This window comes from Monodon monoceros, unplaced genomic scaffold (genome assembly GCF_005190385.1).
Source record: "Monodon monoceros isolate NGI ecotype Baffin Bay Population unplaced genomic scaffold, NGI_Narwhal_1 Super_Scaffold_18, whole genome shotgun sequence".
In the NCBI taxonomy this organism is placed as follows: Eukaryota; Metazoa; Chordata; class Mammalia; order Artiodactyla; family Monodontidae; genus Monodon; species Monodon monoceros.
In genome coordinates this window covers 38,661,003-38,680,119 of record NW_021703774.1, presented here as the reverse complement: position 1 = coordinate 38,680,119, position 19,117 = coordinate 38,661,003, and the positions used below count along the sequence as shown (strand labels likewise).

Below are 19,117 nucleotides of genomic sequence, written 5' to 3'. Positions count from 1 at the left end.
CGGACATCATCAGATTTAAAAATTTTTGTGCTCTATCATCAAGAAAGTAAAAAGAAAATCCACAAAGTGAAAGAAAATATTTACAAATCACCTGTCTGATAAGGGACTTCTATTTATTTATTTTAAAAATTTTTATTGGAATATAGTTGATTTACAATGTTGTGTTAGTTTCTGCTGTATAGCAAAGTGCATCAGTTATACATATACATATACATATATCCTCTCTTTTTTAGATTCTTTTCCCATATAGGTCATTACACAGTACTGAGTCGAGTTCCCTGTGCTATACAGTAGGTCCTTATTAGTTATCTATTTTATATACAGTAGTGTGTATATGTCAATCCCAATCTCCCAATTTATCCCTCTCCCCCTTCCCACTTTGACAACCATAACTTTGTTTTCTACATCTGTGACTCTATTTCTGTTTTGTAAATAAGTTTATTTGTACCATTTTTTTAGATTCCACATATAAGCGATATCATATATTTGTCTTTCTCTGTCTGACTTACTTCACTCAGTATGACAATCTCTAGGTCCATCCATGTTGCTGCAAATAACGTTATTTCATTCTTTTTTATGGCTGAGTAATATTCCATTGTATATATGTACCACATCTTCTTTACCCATTGCTCTGTCGATGGATATTTAGGTTGCTTCCATGTCCTGGCTGTTGTAAATAGTGCTGCAATGAGCACTGGGGTGCATGTGTCTTTTGGATTATGGTTTTCTCTGGATATATGCCCAGGAGTAGGATTGCTGGATCATATGGTAGCTCTATTTTTAGTGTTTTTTTTTTTTTTTTTTTTTTTTTTTGCGGTACACTGGCCCTCACTGTTGTGGCCTCTCCCGTTGTGGAGCACAGGATCCGGACGCGCAGGCTCAGTGGCCATGGCTCACAGGCCCAGCCGCTCCGCGGCATGTGGGATCTTCCCGGACCGGGGCACAAACCTGTGTCCCCTGCATCGGCAGGCAGACTCTCAACCACTGCACCACCAGGGAAGCCCTATTTTTAGTTTTTTAAGGAACCTCCATACTGTTCTCCATAGTGGCTGTAGCAATTTACATTTCCACCAACTGTGTAGGAGGGTTTCCTTTTCTCCACACCCTCTCCAGCATTTACTGTTTGTAGATTTTTGATGATGGCCATTCTGACCGGTGTGAGATGATACCTCATTGTAGTTTTGATTTGCATTTCTCTCATAATTAGTAACGTTGAGCATCTTTTCATGTGCTTTTTGGCCATCTGTATGTCTTCTTTGGAGAAATGGCTATTCAGATCTTCTGAAGGGACTTGTATTTAGAATACATAAAGTACTTTTACAACTTAACAGTAAAAAGACAGTTAGCACAAATTAAAAAGGACAAAGCATCCGAATAGGTATTTCTCCAAAGAAAATTTACAAATGGCCAATAAGCACATGAAAAGATACTCAACATCATCAACCAACAGGAAAATGCAAATCAAAACTACAATGAGGTACCAGTTCACACCCATTAGGATGGCTATAATCAAAAAGAGGGAAAAAAGCAAGTGTTGGCAAGAGTGTGGAAAAATCAGAGCCCTTATACATTGCTGGTGGGAATGTAAATTGGTGCAGCCGTTTTGGAAAACAGTTTGGCAGGTCCTCAAAAGTTTAAACACGGAGTTACCATATGACCCAGCAATTCCACTCCGAGGTAAATATCCAAGAAAATTCAAAAAGTATGTCCATGTAAAACTTGTAATGAATGTTCATTAGCAGCATTACACATAATAGCCAAAATACAGAAGCAGCCCGAATGTCCATCAACTAATGACCTGATAAATAAAATGTGGTATAACTAGACAATAGAATATTATTTGATAATAAAAAGAAATGAAGTTCTAATACATTCTACAACATGGATGAACCTTGAAAACATTATGCTAAGTGAAAAAAGCTGAACACAAAAGGCCATGTACTGTGTGGTTCCATTTATATGAAATGCCTAGAATAGGAAAATTCATAGAGGCAGAAAACAGGGGAACAGCTTCCTGGGATTGGGGAATTTGGGAGCAAACAGGGAATGACTGCTAATGAATACAGGGTTTCTTGCTGGGATGATAATAATGTTCTAAAATTGATTTTGGTGATAGCTGTACAACTCTGTGAATATACTAAAGATGGTTGAATTGTATAATTTAAATGGGTGAATTGTGTAGTATGTGAATTAAATCTCAATAAAGCTTATATATATTTACTATAAATCTATAAAGCTGTTTTATATACATAGGTATATATAATATCAGTATCTACTTATTGATATATATATAGCAATTTAAATACATATAAATAGAACCTTCAAGTCTGTGTCTTTTCCTCCTTTCCTCTTAGAAATAGCATTTATTCAACAGGTCCTGTTCACTACTTAGAAGTTTGATGGTTTTTAAATAGTAACACAAAATGAGGAAATTCCTAGTAACTCTTTTATTTAATGTGTCTAAGAAACATAAATTAAAACTTCTCTAGATGATCAACAGCACATAAAGGTAGCTGCAGATAGGTTTCCAGCTGATGAGGCCTTCCAATGAGTCTGAGGGGAGAGAATGCAGATCAGAAATTTAAAGTAAAGAGGAGACTGTATTTGAAACAAAACGAATGGGATGGGAAGCTGATCAGGGATATATGAAAGGATTTCCAAGTGGCTCAGGACACCTGGTTGAGTCTGGAATCCATAGCGTGTTAATACCACCCTTCCGTTCAGAGCTGTGTGATTTTTTTTCAGCTGAACCCAACAGCCCCCATAGGAGTATGACCAAAAAATGGACTCAGGAACCATCCCAGGTTTTGCAGGGCAGGTGTAATTTGAAGACTATGGGAAGGGCAAGTTGAGGGGAATGATGAGAGCAATTAAAGTGAAAAGCGAGGTAAGAGAAGCCTAGTGGAGAGAGATGGAGAGGGAGAAAAGGAAAGACTGGGGAGTTTTAGGGGAGCACGAGTGAGAAGATCAAGCCGAAGAACAGGAGATTGTGACCAGAGGCTGGAATACGGAGGTTCAGGTTTCATAACTGAAGCAGTCTGGGTGGTGACGAGGTCCAAGGTGACCCTGACAGTGGGTTGTGGCTGGGTGGGTGCTACTCTATCCCCAAACAGTTTTCCTTAGAGCTCCTAGATGTTGGGGTAGCCTTTTAGCTGTTTTGACTGAATTAGTTATCCTCAGGTATGGAGGCTGGATTTATTGCTACCTTTAAAAGGCAAACAGAAACATGCCTGCTCCTGCCACACACATATTTGACCCCCAAATCATCCAAACTCATCCTGGTCACCGCCATAAGATTTTCAGAATTATTTCATTAACATTGTTTTTAGTGGGTTTTTTTGTTGTTGTTGTTGTTTTTGCGGTACGCGGGCCTCTCACTGTTGTGGCCTCTCCCATTGCAGAGCACAGGCTCTGGACACACAGGCTCAGCGGCCATGGCTCACGGGCCCAGCCGCTGTGCGGCATGTGGGATCTTCCTGGACCGGGGCACGAACCCGCGTCCCCTGCGTCGGCAGGCGGACTCTCAACCACTGCGCCACCAGGGAAGCCCCTATTTTTAGTGTTTTTATAATGAAATTAATTTAAGTTAAAAGTGCTAATTATTGCAAAGTAAAATAATTGAGCTCCTATAGAGTATAATTTAGTAATATTAAGATATGCTACTTATTACTTTGCTAAGAAAACATTTATACAATTTACAGGTGTAAAAAACACTAACAAAGAAGTTCCTGCAGGTTTATTAGAAACTTTAGATTAAATATAAACGGGAAAAAAACATAATTGTGTTTAAGTATAAATTTTGATTCTATAACATCAAGCTTTTTTCATCATTATTTGCTTGGTTCACAATCCTAACCTTTCATTTCCTAAGCTACCAATTAGTTTTATGGTGCAAAAAAGAGGCAGCAATTAAGAAGTTATAGCCAACAAACACATGAAAGGATGCTCAACATCACTAATCATTAGAGAAATGCAAATCAAAACTACAATGAGGTATCACCGCACACAGGTCAGAATGGCCATCATCAAATAATCTACAAACAGTAAATGCTAGAGAGGGTGTGGAGAAAAGGGAACCCTCTTGCACTGTTGGTGGGAATGTAAATTGATACAGCCACTATGGAGAGCAGTACAGAGGTTCCTTAAAAAACTAAAAATAGAACTACCGTATGACCCAGCAATCCCACTACTGGGCATATACCCTGAGAAAACCATAATTCATAAAAGAGCCATGTACCACAATGTTCATTGCAGCTCTATTTACAACAGCCAGGACATGGAAGCAACCTAAGTGTTCATCAACAGATGAATGGATAAAGAAGATGTGGCACATATATACAATGGAATATTACTCAGCCATAAAAAGAAACGAAATTGAGTTATTTGTAGTGAGGTGGATGGACCTAGAGTCTGTCATACAGAGTGAAATAAGTCAGAAAGAGAAAAACAAATACCGTATGCTAACACATATATATGGAATCTAAAAAAAAATTGTTCTGATGAACCTAGTGGCAGGACAGGAATAAAGATGCAGACGTAGAGAATGGACTTGAGGACACGGGGAGGGGGAAGGGTAAGCTGGGACGAAGTGAGAGAGTAGCATTGAAATATATACACTACCAAATGTAAAATCGATGGCTAGTGGGAAGCAGCTGCATAGCACAGGGAGATCAGCTCGGTGCTTTGTGACCACCTAGAGGGGTGAGATAGGGAGGGTGGGAGGGAGACGCAAGAGGGAGGGGATATGGGGATATACCTATGCATATAGCTGATTCACTTTGTTATACAGCAGAAACTAACATACCATTGTAAAGCAATTATACTCCAATAAAGATGTTAAAAAAAAAGTTATATGTAGTGTTTGCTATTGCTACTAAAAAGGTAGAACATCTTGCAAAGAATGTTAAAATGATCATAAAACTACAGTGACATTTATAAGTAAATAATAATTTCCTGGCAATTCCCTGGTGGTCCAGTGGTTAGGACTCTGAGCTTCCCATGGCGGGGACCATGGTTTGATCCCTGGTCAGGGAACTAAGATCCCACAAGCTGGGTGGCATGGCCAAAAGTAAGTAAATAAATAAATAAAAAGCAAAAAACCCCCCCAAAACCCCAAAAGCAACTACTGAACTCTGCAACTGTAGGATGAAAGCAACTACAGACAAAATGTAATCAGATGGGGGAGGGGAGCTGTGTTCCAATAAAACTTAAAAAAATTTCCTTAACTGTTATCAGTTTAGAAATATCAGTTAAGAAGTAAGAGAAGCAAATGATTACTTGGAAATACTGTCAGACCACAAGTTCTCATACAAATAAAACCTAGATCAATAGCTCATGGTAACTATTGGACCACTTTCTAGTAGGAGGAAAAGTACTTTAGAGGAGGTGAAAGAGTTCCTGGCTTCATTTTGGGGTTAGGTGTAGCTGTTAGGCTATAAAAAAGATTGTTTTCCTTGGGGAACACATTGATCTAAGGTGATTTAAATGGCCCTTGCCTAAAGGCAGCAAGTTAAGGAGCCATAATGTTTTCTTTATAGCCTTTGATTCTTGAAACCAAGGCTTAGACTAGATAGTTTGTACTTCGGCTAAGGTGATGTCCTTTTGGGTCTACCCTAGTATTTCAGTGCTTAGAAGAATATAATCAGAGGAGCTCCTATGTGGGATTTGCAGTCCAGATTTCACTTTTGAAAGTGAAATAACTTGAGTTAATCCATGTGGTCTTGAGTTAATCCATGTGGTCTTGGAAATAGCATTTCCAACCTCTCACCATGTCCTGCCAATTTTACGTCCTAAATTTCTCTCAAATCCATCCTCTTCCCCTCAACTTCACTGCCACCACCCCAGCCCAAGCTACTGTCTTCTTTTGCCTGGATACTCCAACAATCTAACTGCTCTTATTAATTCCATTCCTGTCCTCCTATACTTGGTTTTCCATATGGCAGCCAGACTGTAATCTTTAGGAAAAATTAGATCACTAAGGTGACCAACCTCTTGGTTAGCCCAGAACTGTCCCAGTTTTAGCACTGAAGTCTCATATCCCTCAGTCCCAGGCAAACCGGGATGGTTTGCCGTCCTAGGATTCTGCTCAAAACCTGCCAGCAGCCAATCATCCTTGGGACAGAACCCTTTATGATGGTCTACAAGGCCCTATAGGACCTGTCTCTTGCCTTCCTCTCCAGCTCGTCTCATACTAGGCTCCCCTGTGGGCTCACCACTTCAGGTACACTGGCTTTATCTTATTCATGAGAACTTATGCTGCTCCTTTCCATCTCAGGGCCGTTGCCTTTCATTTCCCTGCTGGGGATGTACTTTCTGCCTCCTTTCACTTAGTTAACTCAGGTTCATCCTTCACATCTCAGCTGAATCCTACCTCACTCTGTTACTCGCCTCTAACACAAGGTCTCAGAACATTTTGTTTCTTTCCTTTTCAGCACCTACCACGGTCATATCATTACTCATTAGTAGTTTAATGTCTGACTCCCATACCAGGCTGTAGACACTGTGAGTGTAAGAACATGTGTGTTTTTGTTTGTCATTGTAGCTTTAACTCCTAGAATGTGCCTGGGACAGAAAAAGGGCTCAGTAAGTATCCGCTCCTGTTCCAATGCTAATGCCACAGGCTAGCCTGAAGACTTTCTGAAGCATTTGCCTGCTTGTAGTCTATTCACCTTTTAAACCACGAAGTCCACTACCGCCAAACTTATCTTCTAGATGTAGATACCCTCTGACTTTTCACAGCCACTGTGTCCCATATTGGTCTGTTGCTATGTCCCTGTATATAATTAGAAAGAGTATATTTATTAAGAGCGTGCTGTACACCAGCACTGTGCTAGATACTTTATATAATCTAATTTGCTCCTCATAACCACCCTTGAGGAATGTTCTCCCTACTTCACATATGAGAAGACAAAGGCTTAGATTAGGTAACTAATCTATTAGGGTCATAGGGCTGGGGACCTGGAACCAGGATGGTGCCTGATGCATAAACACTTGCATTTTTGGCTTTCAATTACATGTTTTATGAATTCGAGTTAGGTTTGGCTGTGCATGACAGAAAAGTCAAAGTATAATATTAGTGACTTAAGGAAGATATAAAATTACATCTTTCTCATGTTAAAGAGACCAGAGGAAAGCAGTCTGGGGTTAGAATGGCCTGATCACCAGGGACCCAGACTCCTCCTATGTCACTGTTTGCTCATGTTAGCCTGTGACTTCCAGCTTCTGGTCCAAAATTGTTACTTGAGCTCTAGTTACCCTCATCCCTATTTAGTTAACAGGAAAGTGGAAGATGTAAAAAAGGATGTGCCCCCATCCTTTAAAGGTACTTTAGAGAAGTCACAGCTGATATAAACACTTCTGTTTATATCTCATTGGACAAAAGATAGTCATATGATCACACTGCCCTGTAAAGGAGGCTGGGAAATGTAGTCTACGTCTTGGCTGGCTATGAGCCCAACTTAAAAAAAGAATCCCCTGAGTCAACTATACTACAATTAAAAAAAAACTTCTTGTAAAGTAGAAAGAAAAAAATGGATTGGGGGAAATAGCCAGCATTGTCCAAACACATGCTATAGCACATTCTACTTCTGATTTTCAAACCATCTACAATTTAGTTTCCTCCTACATAACCTTCTTGTTTTCCATCCTTCACTCCCCTAAAACCTTTGCCGTAATAGGGCAGTTCACTTCTCTGTCTCCCAGACAAATCAAGCTCATTTTAAGTTTTACTCTCCTTGCTCTCTTTCCTTCTTGGGAAGGCCTCCTGTCTGCTTCCATAACACCTCCCATACTTTACCCACCCGCTCACCTCCTCCTCCATGGAGGTTCCACTGACTCTTCCAGTCAGTATACTTTCCCCTTGTTAGAACTCCAATTGCAAACATCAAATGTCCACATAGCGTCGAGGCATTTCATTATCTTCTATAAGTCTTTTCTATATTATCTTTCTTTCCCCCAAATAGAATGGGAGAAGCAAAATTCTGGGCACATGGAAAACACCTAATAAGTAAATACTTGTTGATTAATACATTAAAAAAGTCTTGTTTATATACTCAAACACTTATCTAGACCTCTGGTTCATTCATGATTGCAAGTTAGTCTACACAATGAAACTTCCATGGTACCTATTCCATGAAAATATATTCATCTAATGAATATTTGTTGAGTACACATTAAAGGCCCCCATGGAAGAAGGCTTGCTCCAGGTTATCCACTGATAGCTCTCACCCGGTTTCAAGTTTTGAGGTGATGTGATGTTGTTCGTTGTATTGTAGTGCACTGCTTATCAAATGTTATGTACACACAAACCACCTGGGAATCTTATTAAAATGCAGATTCTGATTCAGAAGATCAGGGCAGAGCCTGAGATTTTGCATTTCTAATCCATCCCAGGTGACACCGATGTTGGCAGCCCACACAGTAAATAGCAAGGTTTATAGGGACCTTCAGAGCACCTGCCTCAGATCACGTGAAGATGCTTTTTAATGCTGAAGATCCCCAGACCCCACCCCAGACAGACTGAATCAGAATCTTTGGGATGAGGCCCAGGGATCCACATTTTAACAAGCTCTCCAGGAGATGATTATATACACTAAAGTCTCAAATTAAAAAGAACTGCAGATGTTTCTCATGATTAGGCATATTTAAAAACATTGAAATAGAGTAGGTACATTTTCAGAAGAATGTCATTCAATTCAACATGACGTGGAGTTGCTGAAGGTTTACCAAAACCTCATGTAAGAACTTAAACTATAGAATTACTATAAGTTGAGTGGCTCCAAACTTTAAAAATCCCATCCTTTTGTTGCAGGAAGGAGGACCCCTTCCAGGGCCTGAGAGTGGGCTCTTGTCTAACACTTGGAAATGAATTGTGCGAGGAGACACACTTACTGACAAAGCAAGAGACTATCGGGAAAAGGCGCCCAGGCGGAGAGCAGGAGGGTAAGGGTGGGTTCACGTGGCTCGCAGTGTCGGGTTTTACGGTGATGGGATTAATTTCCGGGTTGTCTCTGGCCAGCCATTCTGACTCAGGGTCCTTCCTGGCGGCGCGTGCAACCACTCAGCCAAGATGGATTCCAGCCAGGAAGATTCTGGGAGGTTGGTAGGACACGTGGACTGGCGTCTCCTCTCTCCTTTTGACCTTTCCCGTATTCTTCTGGTTGGTGGTGGCTTGTTAGCACCGTGTTCCTTACCAGGATCTCCTGTCGTAAAATAATTCGTGCAAATTGTTACTGTCTTTGCCTGGCCAGGGTGGGTGGTTTCGGTCAGTGTTCCCCCTAACACTTGAAGAGGCAGCATTTTAGCCTCACTCTTTTGCCGATAGCCTTATTTAATTCACAGTACTTAAAACAGGAGCTTGTGCTGAGAAGACCTCATAATAGGAAACCAAGAGATGAGGGATTCTTTGTCGACGGTTCCCAATTTACAATCAGGTTCTCTTTCAAGAGCATGTGGGTTTGCATTTCCCCATAGAAATAATGTTCTAGGTGAGAGGAAGTAGAGAGGCAGGGCCTGCCAGGTTTTGGGATGATGGAGGGTGGAACCCTCGCTCCAGGGCCTGCGGCTGGCTGTGCTGGGAGGGAGGAGCTGGGATCCCCCCAGCCCTACTCTGGGGTTTCTCCAGGCTGTGTGGCTGCCAGTAGCTGATTCTTAATAATTTAGATCTTTATGCTTTGAAGACAGAAGTTAAGAGACACAAAGGATTTGAAAGCATGTTTTATAAACTGTTTCTTAAAGACATTTCAAGAGAAAACCACTTGTAAAGAAATTATTTCCTTACCCTATTTACTTCTTTCAAACACTAAGTACCTGCCTACCTCAGGGGGTTATTGGTAACACGAAGCAAGGGGTGTGTGTGTGTGTGTGTGAGAGAGAGAGAGAGAGAGAGAGAGACAGAGAGAGAGAGAGCGCGTGCACTTTGTTGACTGCAAGGCACTGGGAAAATGCAAGGTGGCATGATTTTCATTACAACAGTCTCAGCCAACAGGCTCAGTCCCCAAGGTGACAAATCAATCTTAAACACACAGTTTGAAAAGGAGCAGGGTGAAAATATCTGCTCAAACCCCTTATGATTTAAGCTGATGAGAACTTCGGAAAGAGCCAAGCTGCACTGCTGAAGACTTGAATAAGAGGGGAAATTTAACCCAGATAAGGACAAGTAATAACGCTTTAGAGGAAACATTAAACACAGTATCAGACCTGAATGGCTTGTTAACTTCTGATGCATCAAATTGTCAGAGAGCAGGTGTAGCAGAGAAAAGGTAGGCTGGGCAGGGAAGCTGGACCTCTGTAACCTGGCTAAGGGACTGCATGGGGACCCAGGACACCATAGAGGGTCACCAACCATTGGCCAGGACTGAGTAGTTTCCTGAGCTGTGGGACTTTGAGAGCTAAAATGATGAAAGTCCTAGGTAAATCAGGAGTTGGTCGCCTTAAGACCACAGCAGCTGTTTCTGGTGCTCTCTGGGATGAACAAGCCATGTAACTTCCCCATACCTTCTTTCCTCTGTTCATAAGTGAAATTATCCTGTGTTCCTCTTCCACAGGGGAATTCCTCTTCCTTAACAAATATCACTAAATTTCACCACCCCAATGCCAGAACAAAGTGTTGTTTTTTCTTTTTTTTTTTTAATTTGTGGGAAAACCCATAAACATAGGATACTTATGAGTTAAAAGCTTCCAGACAAGTTAGGAGTCCGTTGTCAATGGTAGGACTTGGAATTGTGAAAGAAAGCTTCAGACATGTGACTCCATGGGATCTCCTGAGGATAAATATGAGGTCAGAGGAAAGGGAGAAGAAGCTAGTACAAAGCAGATAGGGTACTCTTTCCAGAAGGAAGTCAGTGCTGGGAAATTCTGTGGACACAGTCCAGGGAAATTGCCAAGGTGGAATTCAGGTTAGCTGTAAGGAGAGCGGTTTTGTCTGGAAGGTAAGCAGAATCCAGGACCCTGAAAAGACCTAACTTTTCTGAGGGTCTAGAGAGGCTGAAGAAAGTAGATTTGGCTTTAAACTGGAGGATGGACTGTGGAAGGACAGAATGATTGAAAGGATCAAGCTACTGAAGGACCATCAGAGAAAGAAGTGAGAAGGAGGGGCTGGAACTTGTTTGCAGTCTGAGTGGGGTAATGTGAAATTATGCACCTGGAACTTCTCAATCTGTACAGTTTATATGCCGAGACCTCCCTGTACTGCAGGCTCAGAATCAGGCAGGTAATTGTGCCATCCACTGCAACAAGCATGCAGAAGGGATGTGTGAGAGCAAAGAATTAAGTCAAAACTGTGGGGTGCTCTCTATATAAATGCAGTAGTTATTCAGAGAAGGGACTCTGGAGTCCTGGACAAGAAAACAGCCTTCCCGTGGTTGTTAAAAGATGGTCAGAGAGAAAGAAGGATGGCTTTCCAGGTAGGGGAATAGCCAAAGCAAAGCTACGGAATGTGTTTGTTTAAAAGTAGAGAAGGCTGGGCTTCCCTGGTGGTGCAGTGGTTGAGAGTCCTCCTGCCGTTGCAGGGGACATGGGTTCGTGCCCCGGTCCAGGAAGATCCCACATGCCGCGGAGCGGCTGGGCCCGTGAGCCATGGCCGCTGAGCCTGCGCATCTGGAGCACACGGGAGAGGCCACAACAGTGAGAGGCCCACATACCGCAAAAAAAAAAAGTAGAGAAGGCTGGTTAGGAAGTAAATGAGAACTGAAGTAGAATTTGACAATGTTTCCCAGCCTTTCATTTCACGGCAGTCCTTGACAATGGTGAAAATAGGTTGGGGTAAATGGAGGCCACCAGTTTGTACCCTAGAGTGCCAAGCTCTGCCTTGGGAACCTCACTGAGACACAGCAGCGTGCATGGCCCGTTGGTTGATAAACTTTAGGATAATGAGTGAGGAATCTGGTGTTGAGGTCCTGAAGTAAACCAGACAGGGAGAGTCACACTTGATTTGCTAGGACGTGTAAAAGCAATGTCAAAACTTGAGCAGGAAAATAAAATGTTAAAAATGGTACTTTAAGCCAAATACTACAACCACATCATCTAGGATGGATTGGGAGTAGATGATAGCTTGAGAATGAGGAAGGAAGATATTTTAATAATAAAAGGGGTAATATTATTTTGTACAATTAGTGATTTAGCTGAGGTGCTTCTAGCCACTGAAACAATCTTTTTTTTTTTTTTTGTGGCTGCATTGGCTCTGCGTTGCTGTGTCCGGGCTTTCTCTAGCTGCAGAGAGCAGGGGCTGCTCTTTGTTGTGGTGCGCGGGCTTCTCATTGCGGTGGCTTCTCTTGTTGCGGAGCTCGGCCTCTAGGTGTGTGAGCTTCAGTAGCTGTGACTCGCGGGCTCTAGAGCGCAGGCTCGGTAGTTGTGGCGCATGGGCTTTGTTGCTCCTCGGCATGTGGGATCTTCCCGGACCAGGGCTCGAACCCGTGTCCTCCGCATTGGCAGATGGATTCTTAACCACTGCGCTACCAGGGAAGTCCGAAACAATCATTTTTAAAAGGTTGAAATACATCTTAAGATGAAGTATTAGCAACATTTATTGCTTCTGGCCATGGTTTGGATAATGATGGTGATGATGTCACCATTCAAGGTATCCTACTGTCAACTTAAAAAAATGAAATGATTTAGTCTGAATAAATTAAGTAAACATTGAATTCAGTTTTTTTTCCTACCAAATATAAGGCACTAAGCTAGACATTGGAAAAAAATAAGAAAGACAGGTGATATGGAACCTCTAATTTTAGCAGAGAACCTGAAATGTAAAACATCCAAGCCTGTTACAGTATGGTAAGCATTGGGATATAAGAATGCACACAGAGGAAGAATGAATTCTGGGGGTGGGGCTGGGGGTATGGATCCTTTGATATCTTAGCTGGACCACGAAGATGAGTAGAATCAAAAAGACACAGAGAGGAGAAATTCCCTGGTGGGGAATTCCATGCTTCCACTAGTTAGGATTCCACGCTTCCACTGCCGGGAACCTTGGTTTGATACCTGGTCGGGGAACTAAGGTCCCACAAACTGTGTAGTGCAGTACCACCCCCCCAAAAAAAAGCACAGAGAAGGGAAAAGCATGAACAAAAAAATGCATGAGCTTGTATGTGTGAAGTTGCACAGTGCATCCTTTCAAGACGGTGTGAGAAGGGAGTGATAAGAGATGAGGCTGGAGAAGAGTAGCATCCTCTGAAACTTCCTCTCAATCTCTCTTTCTCTCACCCTTTTGGTGGAGAGTGGCTTTTCTACCAGCCTCTCCTAGAGAGGCACTGTAGTTTGTGGTCAGGAGAATGGGCTCTGGAGCCTGAGAACTGGGAATCCAGTCGCAGCCCTGCCACTTGCTGGCTGAGTGACCTGGGGCAGATCACTTAATCTTTACACCAGTAAAATGTAGGTCCTTATAAGGTCTTTGTGAAGAATGAATGAGTTGATGCATGGAAAGCAAGCACTGAGAACAGGGCCTGCAGTGTTGAAAGTGATCAATAAGTGTCAGCTATTATTACTATTTTAACATAATCATCAACAACATGTCATTATTTTAGTTATTATGTTAGGAAAAGACAATTTTAAATCTGAATTTGTCTTATTCTTAGGGGTACTACATGATTTCGTAGGTTCTGTCAGCGAAGGAACTTGCTGAAATAGCCTCTCCAAAATATCTTACAAGAATACTTCTCCACTACAGTACCTGGGAATCTACCGACAGGAATGCTTTTAAGGAAGTCCTTTATAAAATGTTAATACTTCAGGAAGTATTTACTGTGGGTTTTAGCCATTAGCAACTCAGCAGGGATTAGTTTACCACACTAGGCAGGAAAGGCTGGGCTGAACTAAGGAAATGCAATGTTGGATAGGTGAGAAAGAAGGTTCTAGCTTAAAGAGTGTTGTCTGTTGGGGGTGGAGGTCTTAGGTGGGGTCTTCAGTGCCCCTTGGAAACTAGGTACCATTTCAGTATCAAGAGGGGAAAAGGGAAATTAGTCGAAGAGGAGAGGGACATAGAGAAGAAAAGAGAATTGTTTACTTCACAAAACTGTTTAGGGTCAACCTTGTTAATAACAAGAGTTGCTGAAATGGCTTAAATAAAACTGTAGTCAAGTCTTGTCTAAAAAATTTTAAGGTTATAAGTCCTAACATATTTTGTGTAAAATGATTATGGATACTAATATAGAAGAAAACTATATATTATATATTTCATATATTTATATATATTTAGGTATATATATATCTCCCTTTTTGTTTGAAGTTAAAGCTGACAACAGTCAGAATGCATGACTGTCTTGGGTGCTAATTTCTAGGTTGCAACTGTTTCTAGTGATGTGGGAGGCCGGTATCAAGTCATTGCATGTTTATAAAACTGCTGGTTGGGTTTCCCCTGAAGAAATATGAGGAAATATTTCATTGGCGCTTTAGTGCAGAACCCGGTAAAGGTAGGTGAAATGTTTTTATAATTGCCACCAGGAAAAAGAGAGAGCCCAGGAGGATTCTTCTGCCCAAGGGAGCTCCTCCCTGGTTATAACCTAATTTGTTGGATGTATGTGGACCAGATGGGTGGAATTAAACCTTCTCAGGTGTTGTGGTTAGATTGTTTTAAAATGTCTGGAGACTCTTGGAAATGCGAGAAGTCATATTTCTCTTTCAAAGGACCATCCTCTTGTGATTCAAATGTGGGCTTTTGAAACTGAAACTATAAGTCTTGTGGCTATAGGGTGGGGTCTCCTTGTTTTCCTTCTTCCCTTATTGGGCTATACTATAGGAAGATGGCAAAATTCTTAACTTATGTTTGTGTTTTGATAAACCTGGCTCTAAGGTAGTTGGATAGGGGACTGGAGGCTAGTTAGTCATTGAAGAAGGCCCTTGCTTTCTAGAGATCTTCTACCCTGAACAACTGGCCATCCCAACCTTCTTGTTACAGTCGTTCAGAGCACATATGCATCTGTCTGCCTGTGGTATTGTGAAAATAAGCAACAGAAAAATCTCAGGAGGCTGTCTCAGTAAATTGAAAGCTGGCGGGGCAAAAAAACCATACAGGCAAGAGGGAGGTATTATATGTAAGGTAAAAGAATACAAAACATATATCTTAAATGAACTCTGAAATACAAGAAATAAATATAAGCGTCATCTGAAATTGTTCCCTGAACAATTGTTCCCTGAAGAAGCTAGACCAAATGCAGTTCCTTATCCATGGTAGGCACTGAATTGTCTGGAAACTGAACACGCTGCTGTGGTCAAGAAAGTTAAAAAGATAAGCCCTCTCATTCATCCTGGGCAATGAAACAGGACATACCTACACCTGAAACACGATGTGCTTAGCTTGAAGATAAGTCTAATGAAGTTGGAGCCAGTCAAGAGTGGACTAGCTGAAAGATTCAAGATTAGGGTTTCCACATCTCTCCCATAAAAAGCCACTGAAATGGCAGAATTCTGCAGTGTAAACAGTAGAAGGATGATGTTATGGTTGAATTGTGTCCCCCTAAAATTCATATACTAAAACCATAACCCTCAGTACCTCAGAATGTGGCTATATTTGGAGATAGGGCCTTTAAAGAGGTAATTAAATTAAATGGGGTCACTAGGGTGGGTGCTAATCAGTGTGACTGGCATAAGGACTGTTGTCCTTATAAGAAGAGATTGGGACACAGAGACAGACACCAGACACCTGCATGCACAGACAGATGACTATGCGAAGTCACAAGGAGAAGACGGTCCTCCACAAGCCAAGGCAAGAGGCCTTAGAAGAAACAAACCCTGCCAACACCTTCATCTTGGACTTCCAGCCTCCAGAACCGTGAGAAAATAAATTTCTGTTGTTTAAGCCACCCAGTCTGTGGTATTTTATTATGGCAGCCCTAGCAAACTAATACAGATGAGAACAGATATGATTAGATGATTTAAAATCATGAAGGATCAAGAAAAGGTTGTGATTATCTCAGGATACCTCTAGGTCAGAGTTTCTTAAAGCATGGTCTGTATACCCTACCTGCATCAGAACCACCTATGACACTTTTTAAAAAGCATGTTCTCAGGCCCCTCTGGACCTAGAGTATTAAAATTTTCTGGTATGAGGTCCAAGAATCTTTTTTGTAGGCACCACAAGTGATGTTTTGCATGCTGAAGTTTGACACGCACTGTGCAAGGTCTTGCCCAACCTCTGGCCCTTTTCTGGGCATCACTGATTGGTACTAATTACATCTCAGCAAGTGCTGGAGTATCTGAAGCTCTGGCAGATGTTCTGTGATCCAGGAACCGGGTACAGATCACATAGGTTATCTCTCTCCAGGTGTCAGCCAGTGTTTGCCAGTATGTGAGGAATGCTGAATGGGATGGACCTAATGGAATCTTAGGGGAGTTTATTCTTGATTCTTGGAAGAATATATGCCTTACCTGTCTTACCCACTTAAGAGTATAATGATATATTTTAAACAATAATCTACAGTACATATATTATTTCTCTCATGAGATTTATTTAAAGATTCTATTGCCTGGCACCTAAATTCTCAGAGGAAATACAAGGAATAGAAAGGTCATATTTAGGTCTGTGCCTTTTTATGCCCTGTACAGTTAGAATATAATATTGGTGAAATAGATAGCAACATATATAAATAAAAACAAATGAATAATAAATGGAAAGAAATCTAATAAATTATTTCAGCCAGGCTCTGTGCGTTCATATTTCCTCATCACCCAAGGGAATAGAAATAGAATATATTCTTTCACATGTTCGTAAGGCGAGTTTTCTTTTCTTCATCTGTGAGCCAAAGAGGAGCTGAAGTTAAGGGTTGAGAGAGAGAGAGAGAAAGAGAGAGAAGTCGTTGAGAGTCCAAAACAAACACAGTGATAAACATTTTATAGGCGGAATAAGTGGCATTCTGATTTAAACATGGCAGTTCACTAGGAACACAAAAAAATGCGCACCCTCTACCCCCATTTAAGGGATATAACAAGATTTTATACGTTTTTTTTTTTTTTTAATACTGAAATTTAGGTAGGCCATATGAGAATGTTCAGATGGGCAGGCCATTGGGCTATTTCTCTATTTTTCTTGTGGTGGTCCAACCTTTGAAACAGAATGCAGCTACAGTACCTCGGGAATAACCAGGCCTGTCCGGGGTACTTATGGCCACAAAATTTTGAGCACTTACTCAATGACTGTCACTGCCTACGTGCTTTTCCCTCCTTGACTAACTAAATTTCAGTGTCTCTGTGTGGACCGCTCATTCCCACTGGATTCTTTTGGGGGCGGATGGCGCGAGAGGATGGATGGGGCATCATAATTGTCATTAATGTGCTTCCAGGTGCTTTCCAGGAACAAGAGTTCTGGCACTTAACATGAATTGATTTTAAACTCTAGACCTTAATACTCTGGGGAGATTCAGAAGAAAAGCCATGAGATCAACTGGGTTTCATTAGGAAAGAAAAGAGGACATTCAGTCTTCAAGGAGACAGCTTTCCAGTTTGGGCAGCGATCGCGTTTGTCAGGAGAGAAAGCCTTAACAATGAAAAACGGCTTTTTTGGCTAAAAAGTGGCTCTCAATTTGGACCAAATCACTCGTGTGGTGTAAGGATTGGTGCTCATTCCTAGATCTTTCCGAGTGGCCCTCTTCCTCGGTCCCGGGCTGAGCCAAGTCCCGGCCTAGGGGCCAGGCAGCCCCAAGGGCCTCGATCCGCGGACGGCGGGATCCCTGGCACCGGCGGCGCCGGCAGCGCAGGCGGCGGGTTGAGCAGGCGGACGACGGCGGCCGCGCCTTCATTAGAGGGCGCTCTGGGGGCGGCTCTGCAGCAGTCCCGACTCCCGCCGCTTCCTCCCCGCCGCCCCTCCCCGTCAGCCCCGGCGAACGCGGCTGGGCCCTGGGGATCGAGTCTCGGCACCGCCGTGGACGGGACGCGGGGCGCGCCGCAGCCGGAGCGGGGCCGGGCCCCGCCGCTCCTCCTTCCGCCTGCCATGCATTCTTCCGGCTCCTCTGGCTCCCGTAGCCCCAGCCGGAGCCGGGCCAGCCCGAGGTAACCCCAGGCTCGGTGGGCTCAGGCCCCGGGGCTGCGGCGGGCTGGGCCCGGGGAGGCGCTGGGGGGCCGGGGAGGGGGTGTCGTAGTCGCGTGGCCCGGGGAGGAGGCGGCGGCGGCGGCGGCGGCGGCAGCGGCATGAGGGACGAGAGCCCGGTAGGCCCCAAGAAGGAGGCGGGGGTGCTGGGCATCCGCCCGCCTCCCCGGGACCCGCCCCGGTGACAGGTCTGGCCTCTGAGTCCCCGCCGTCCCTCTGTCCGCAGGCAGCCGCGAGGGGAGTAGGGCGTCCGCGCGCCCGCTCGCGCCGCGCCTCGGCCGCCGCTGCCGGGTCCATGACCGCGACTTCTCGGCCGGGGACACCCGCCGCCGCCGCCGCGCAGCACCGCGTCCCGGGCCGCCGACCCCCGGCCCCACCGGCTCCCGCGCTCCACCGCTCGCCGCCCGCGCCCGCCGAGGTGAGCCTGGCGCGCGGGCCGAGACCGCCGCCCTAACGCTTCCACATCGCGGAAACCGCGGCGGGCCCCACCCGCCCCCTGAGCTCTGCCGTCGCCTCCTCTTCCCTGCTTCTTTCATCATCCCTGGTTTCCCTGCCCTCTGGTCGGGGACGGTGCTCCTCATCCCTGGCCCTTTGCCTCCACCTCCTTCTGCTATTGCTCCCCTCCCCCTACTCCTGTCCTTAATCCTTTTTTCCTTATTATCGCCCACTTTCTTCCTCTCACCCTTTTGCCTTCTTTTCTACCGCCCCCCTTTTTTTCTGTAAAAAAAAAAAAAAAAAAGGAACACAAAACCCGATTTGCCGCAAATGAACAATTTCAACTTAACTCTTTTTGCTAACGCGAGAGACCTTTTAAAGGAATGAATCAGTGCAGGAAGGGTCGTGGTGAGGGTACCGAGGTCGCAGTGTCTGGGAGATTTGATCTAGAGGTCCCCGTTTTAGTCGTCTTTTCACTCGTATCGTCAGTTTGGAGATAACTGAGCGTGTGTGAAGCAAGTGGGTCTATTTTTCTTCGTTAAAGTCCAACAGAAGACTGCAGTCAGACGCGGTGCGGGCCGGCCACAGATTAGTTGGTGGGAATAGTGTTATCATTTGCTAAATATATTATGACATAGCTGTGCCTCCGTGAACAGCTCCCTTGACCTT

General features: G+C 43.5%; 1 protein-coding gene across 6 annotated transcripts in view; it reads left to right on the top strand.

The window, feature by feature from the left end:
- Positions 1-19,117, top strand: part of LPGAT1 (lysophosphatidylglycerol acyltransferase 1) — a 106,585-nt gene that overhangs the window by 24,416 nt on the left and 63,052 nt on the right. Inside the window, exons 1-2 of one of the 6 annotated variants that reach the window (XM_029227210.1) lie at positions 8,814-8,940; positions 18,240-18,431. The exons of 2 other annotated variants lie outside the window; for them this stretch is intronic. In XM_029227210.1, coding sequence (XP_029083043.1) covers positions 18,309-18,431 — 123 coding nt within the window. In that variant the 5' untranslated portion in view covers positions 8,814-8,940; positions 18,240-18,308. Of the gene's footprint in view, positions 1-8,813; positions 8,941-17,772; positions 17,977-18,239; positions 18,432-19,117 lie in introns of those variants that run through there. 3 more of the 6 variants (XM_029227211.1, XM_029227213.1, XM_029227214.1) reach the window with 3 other exon arrangements.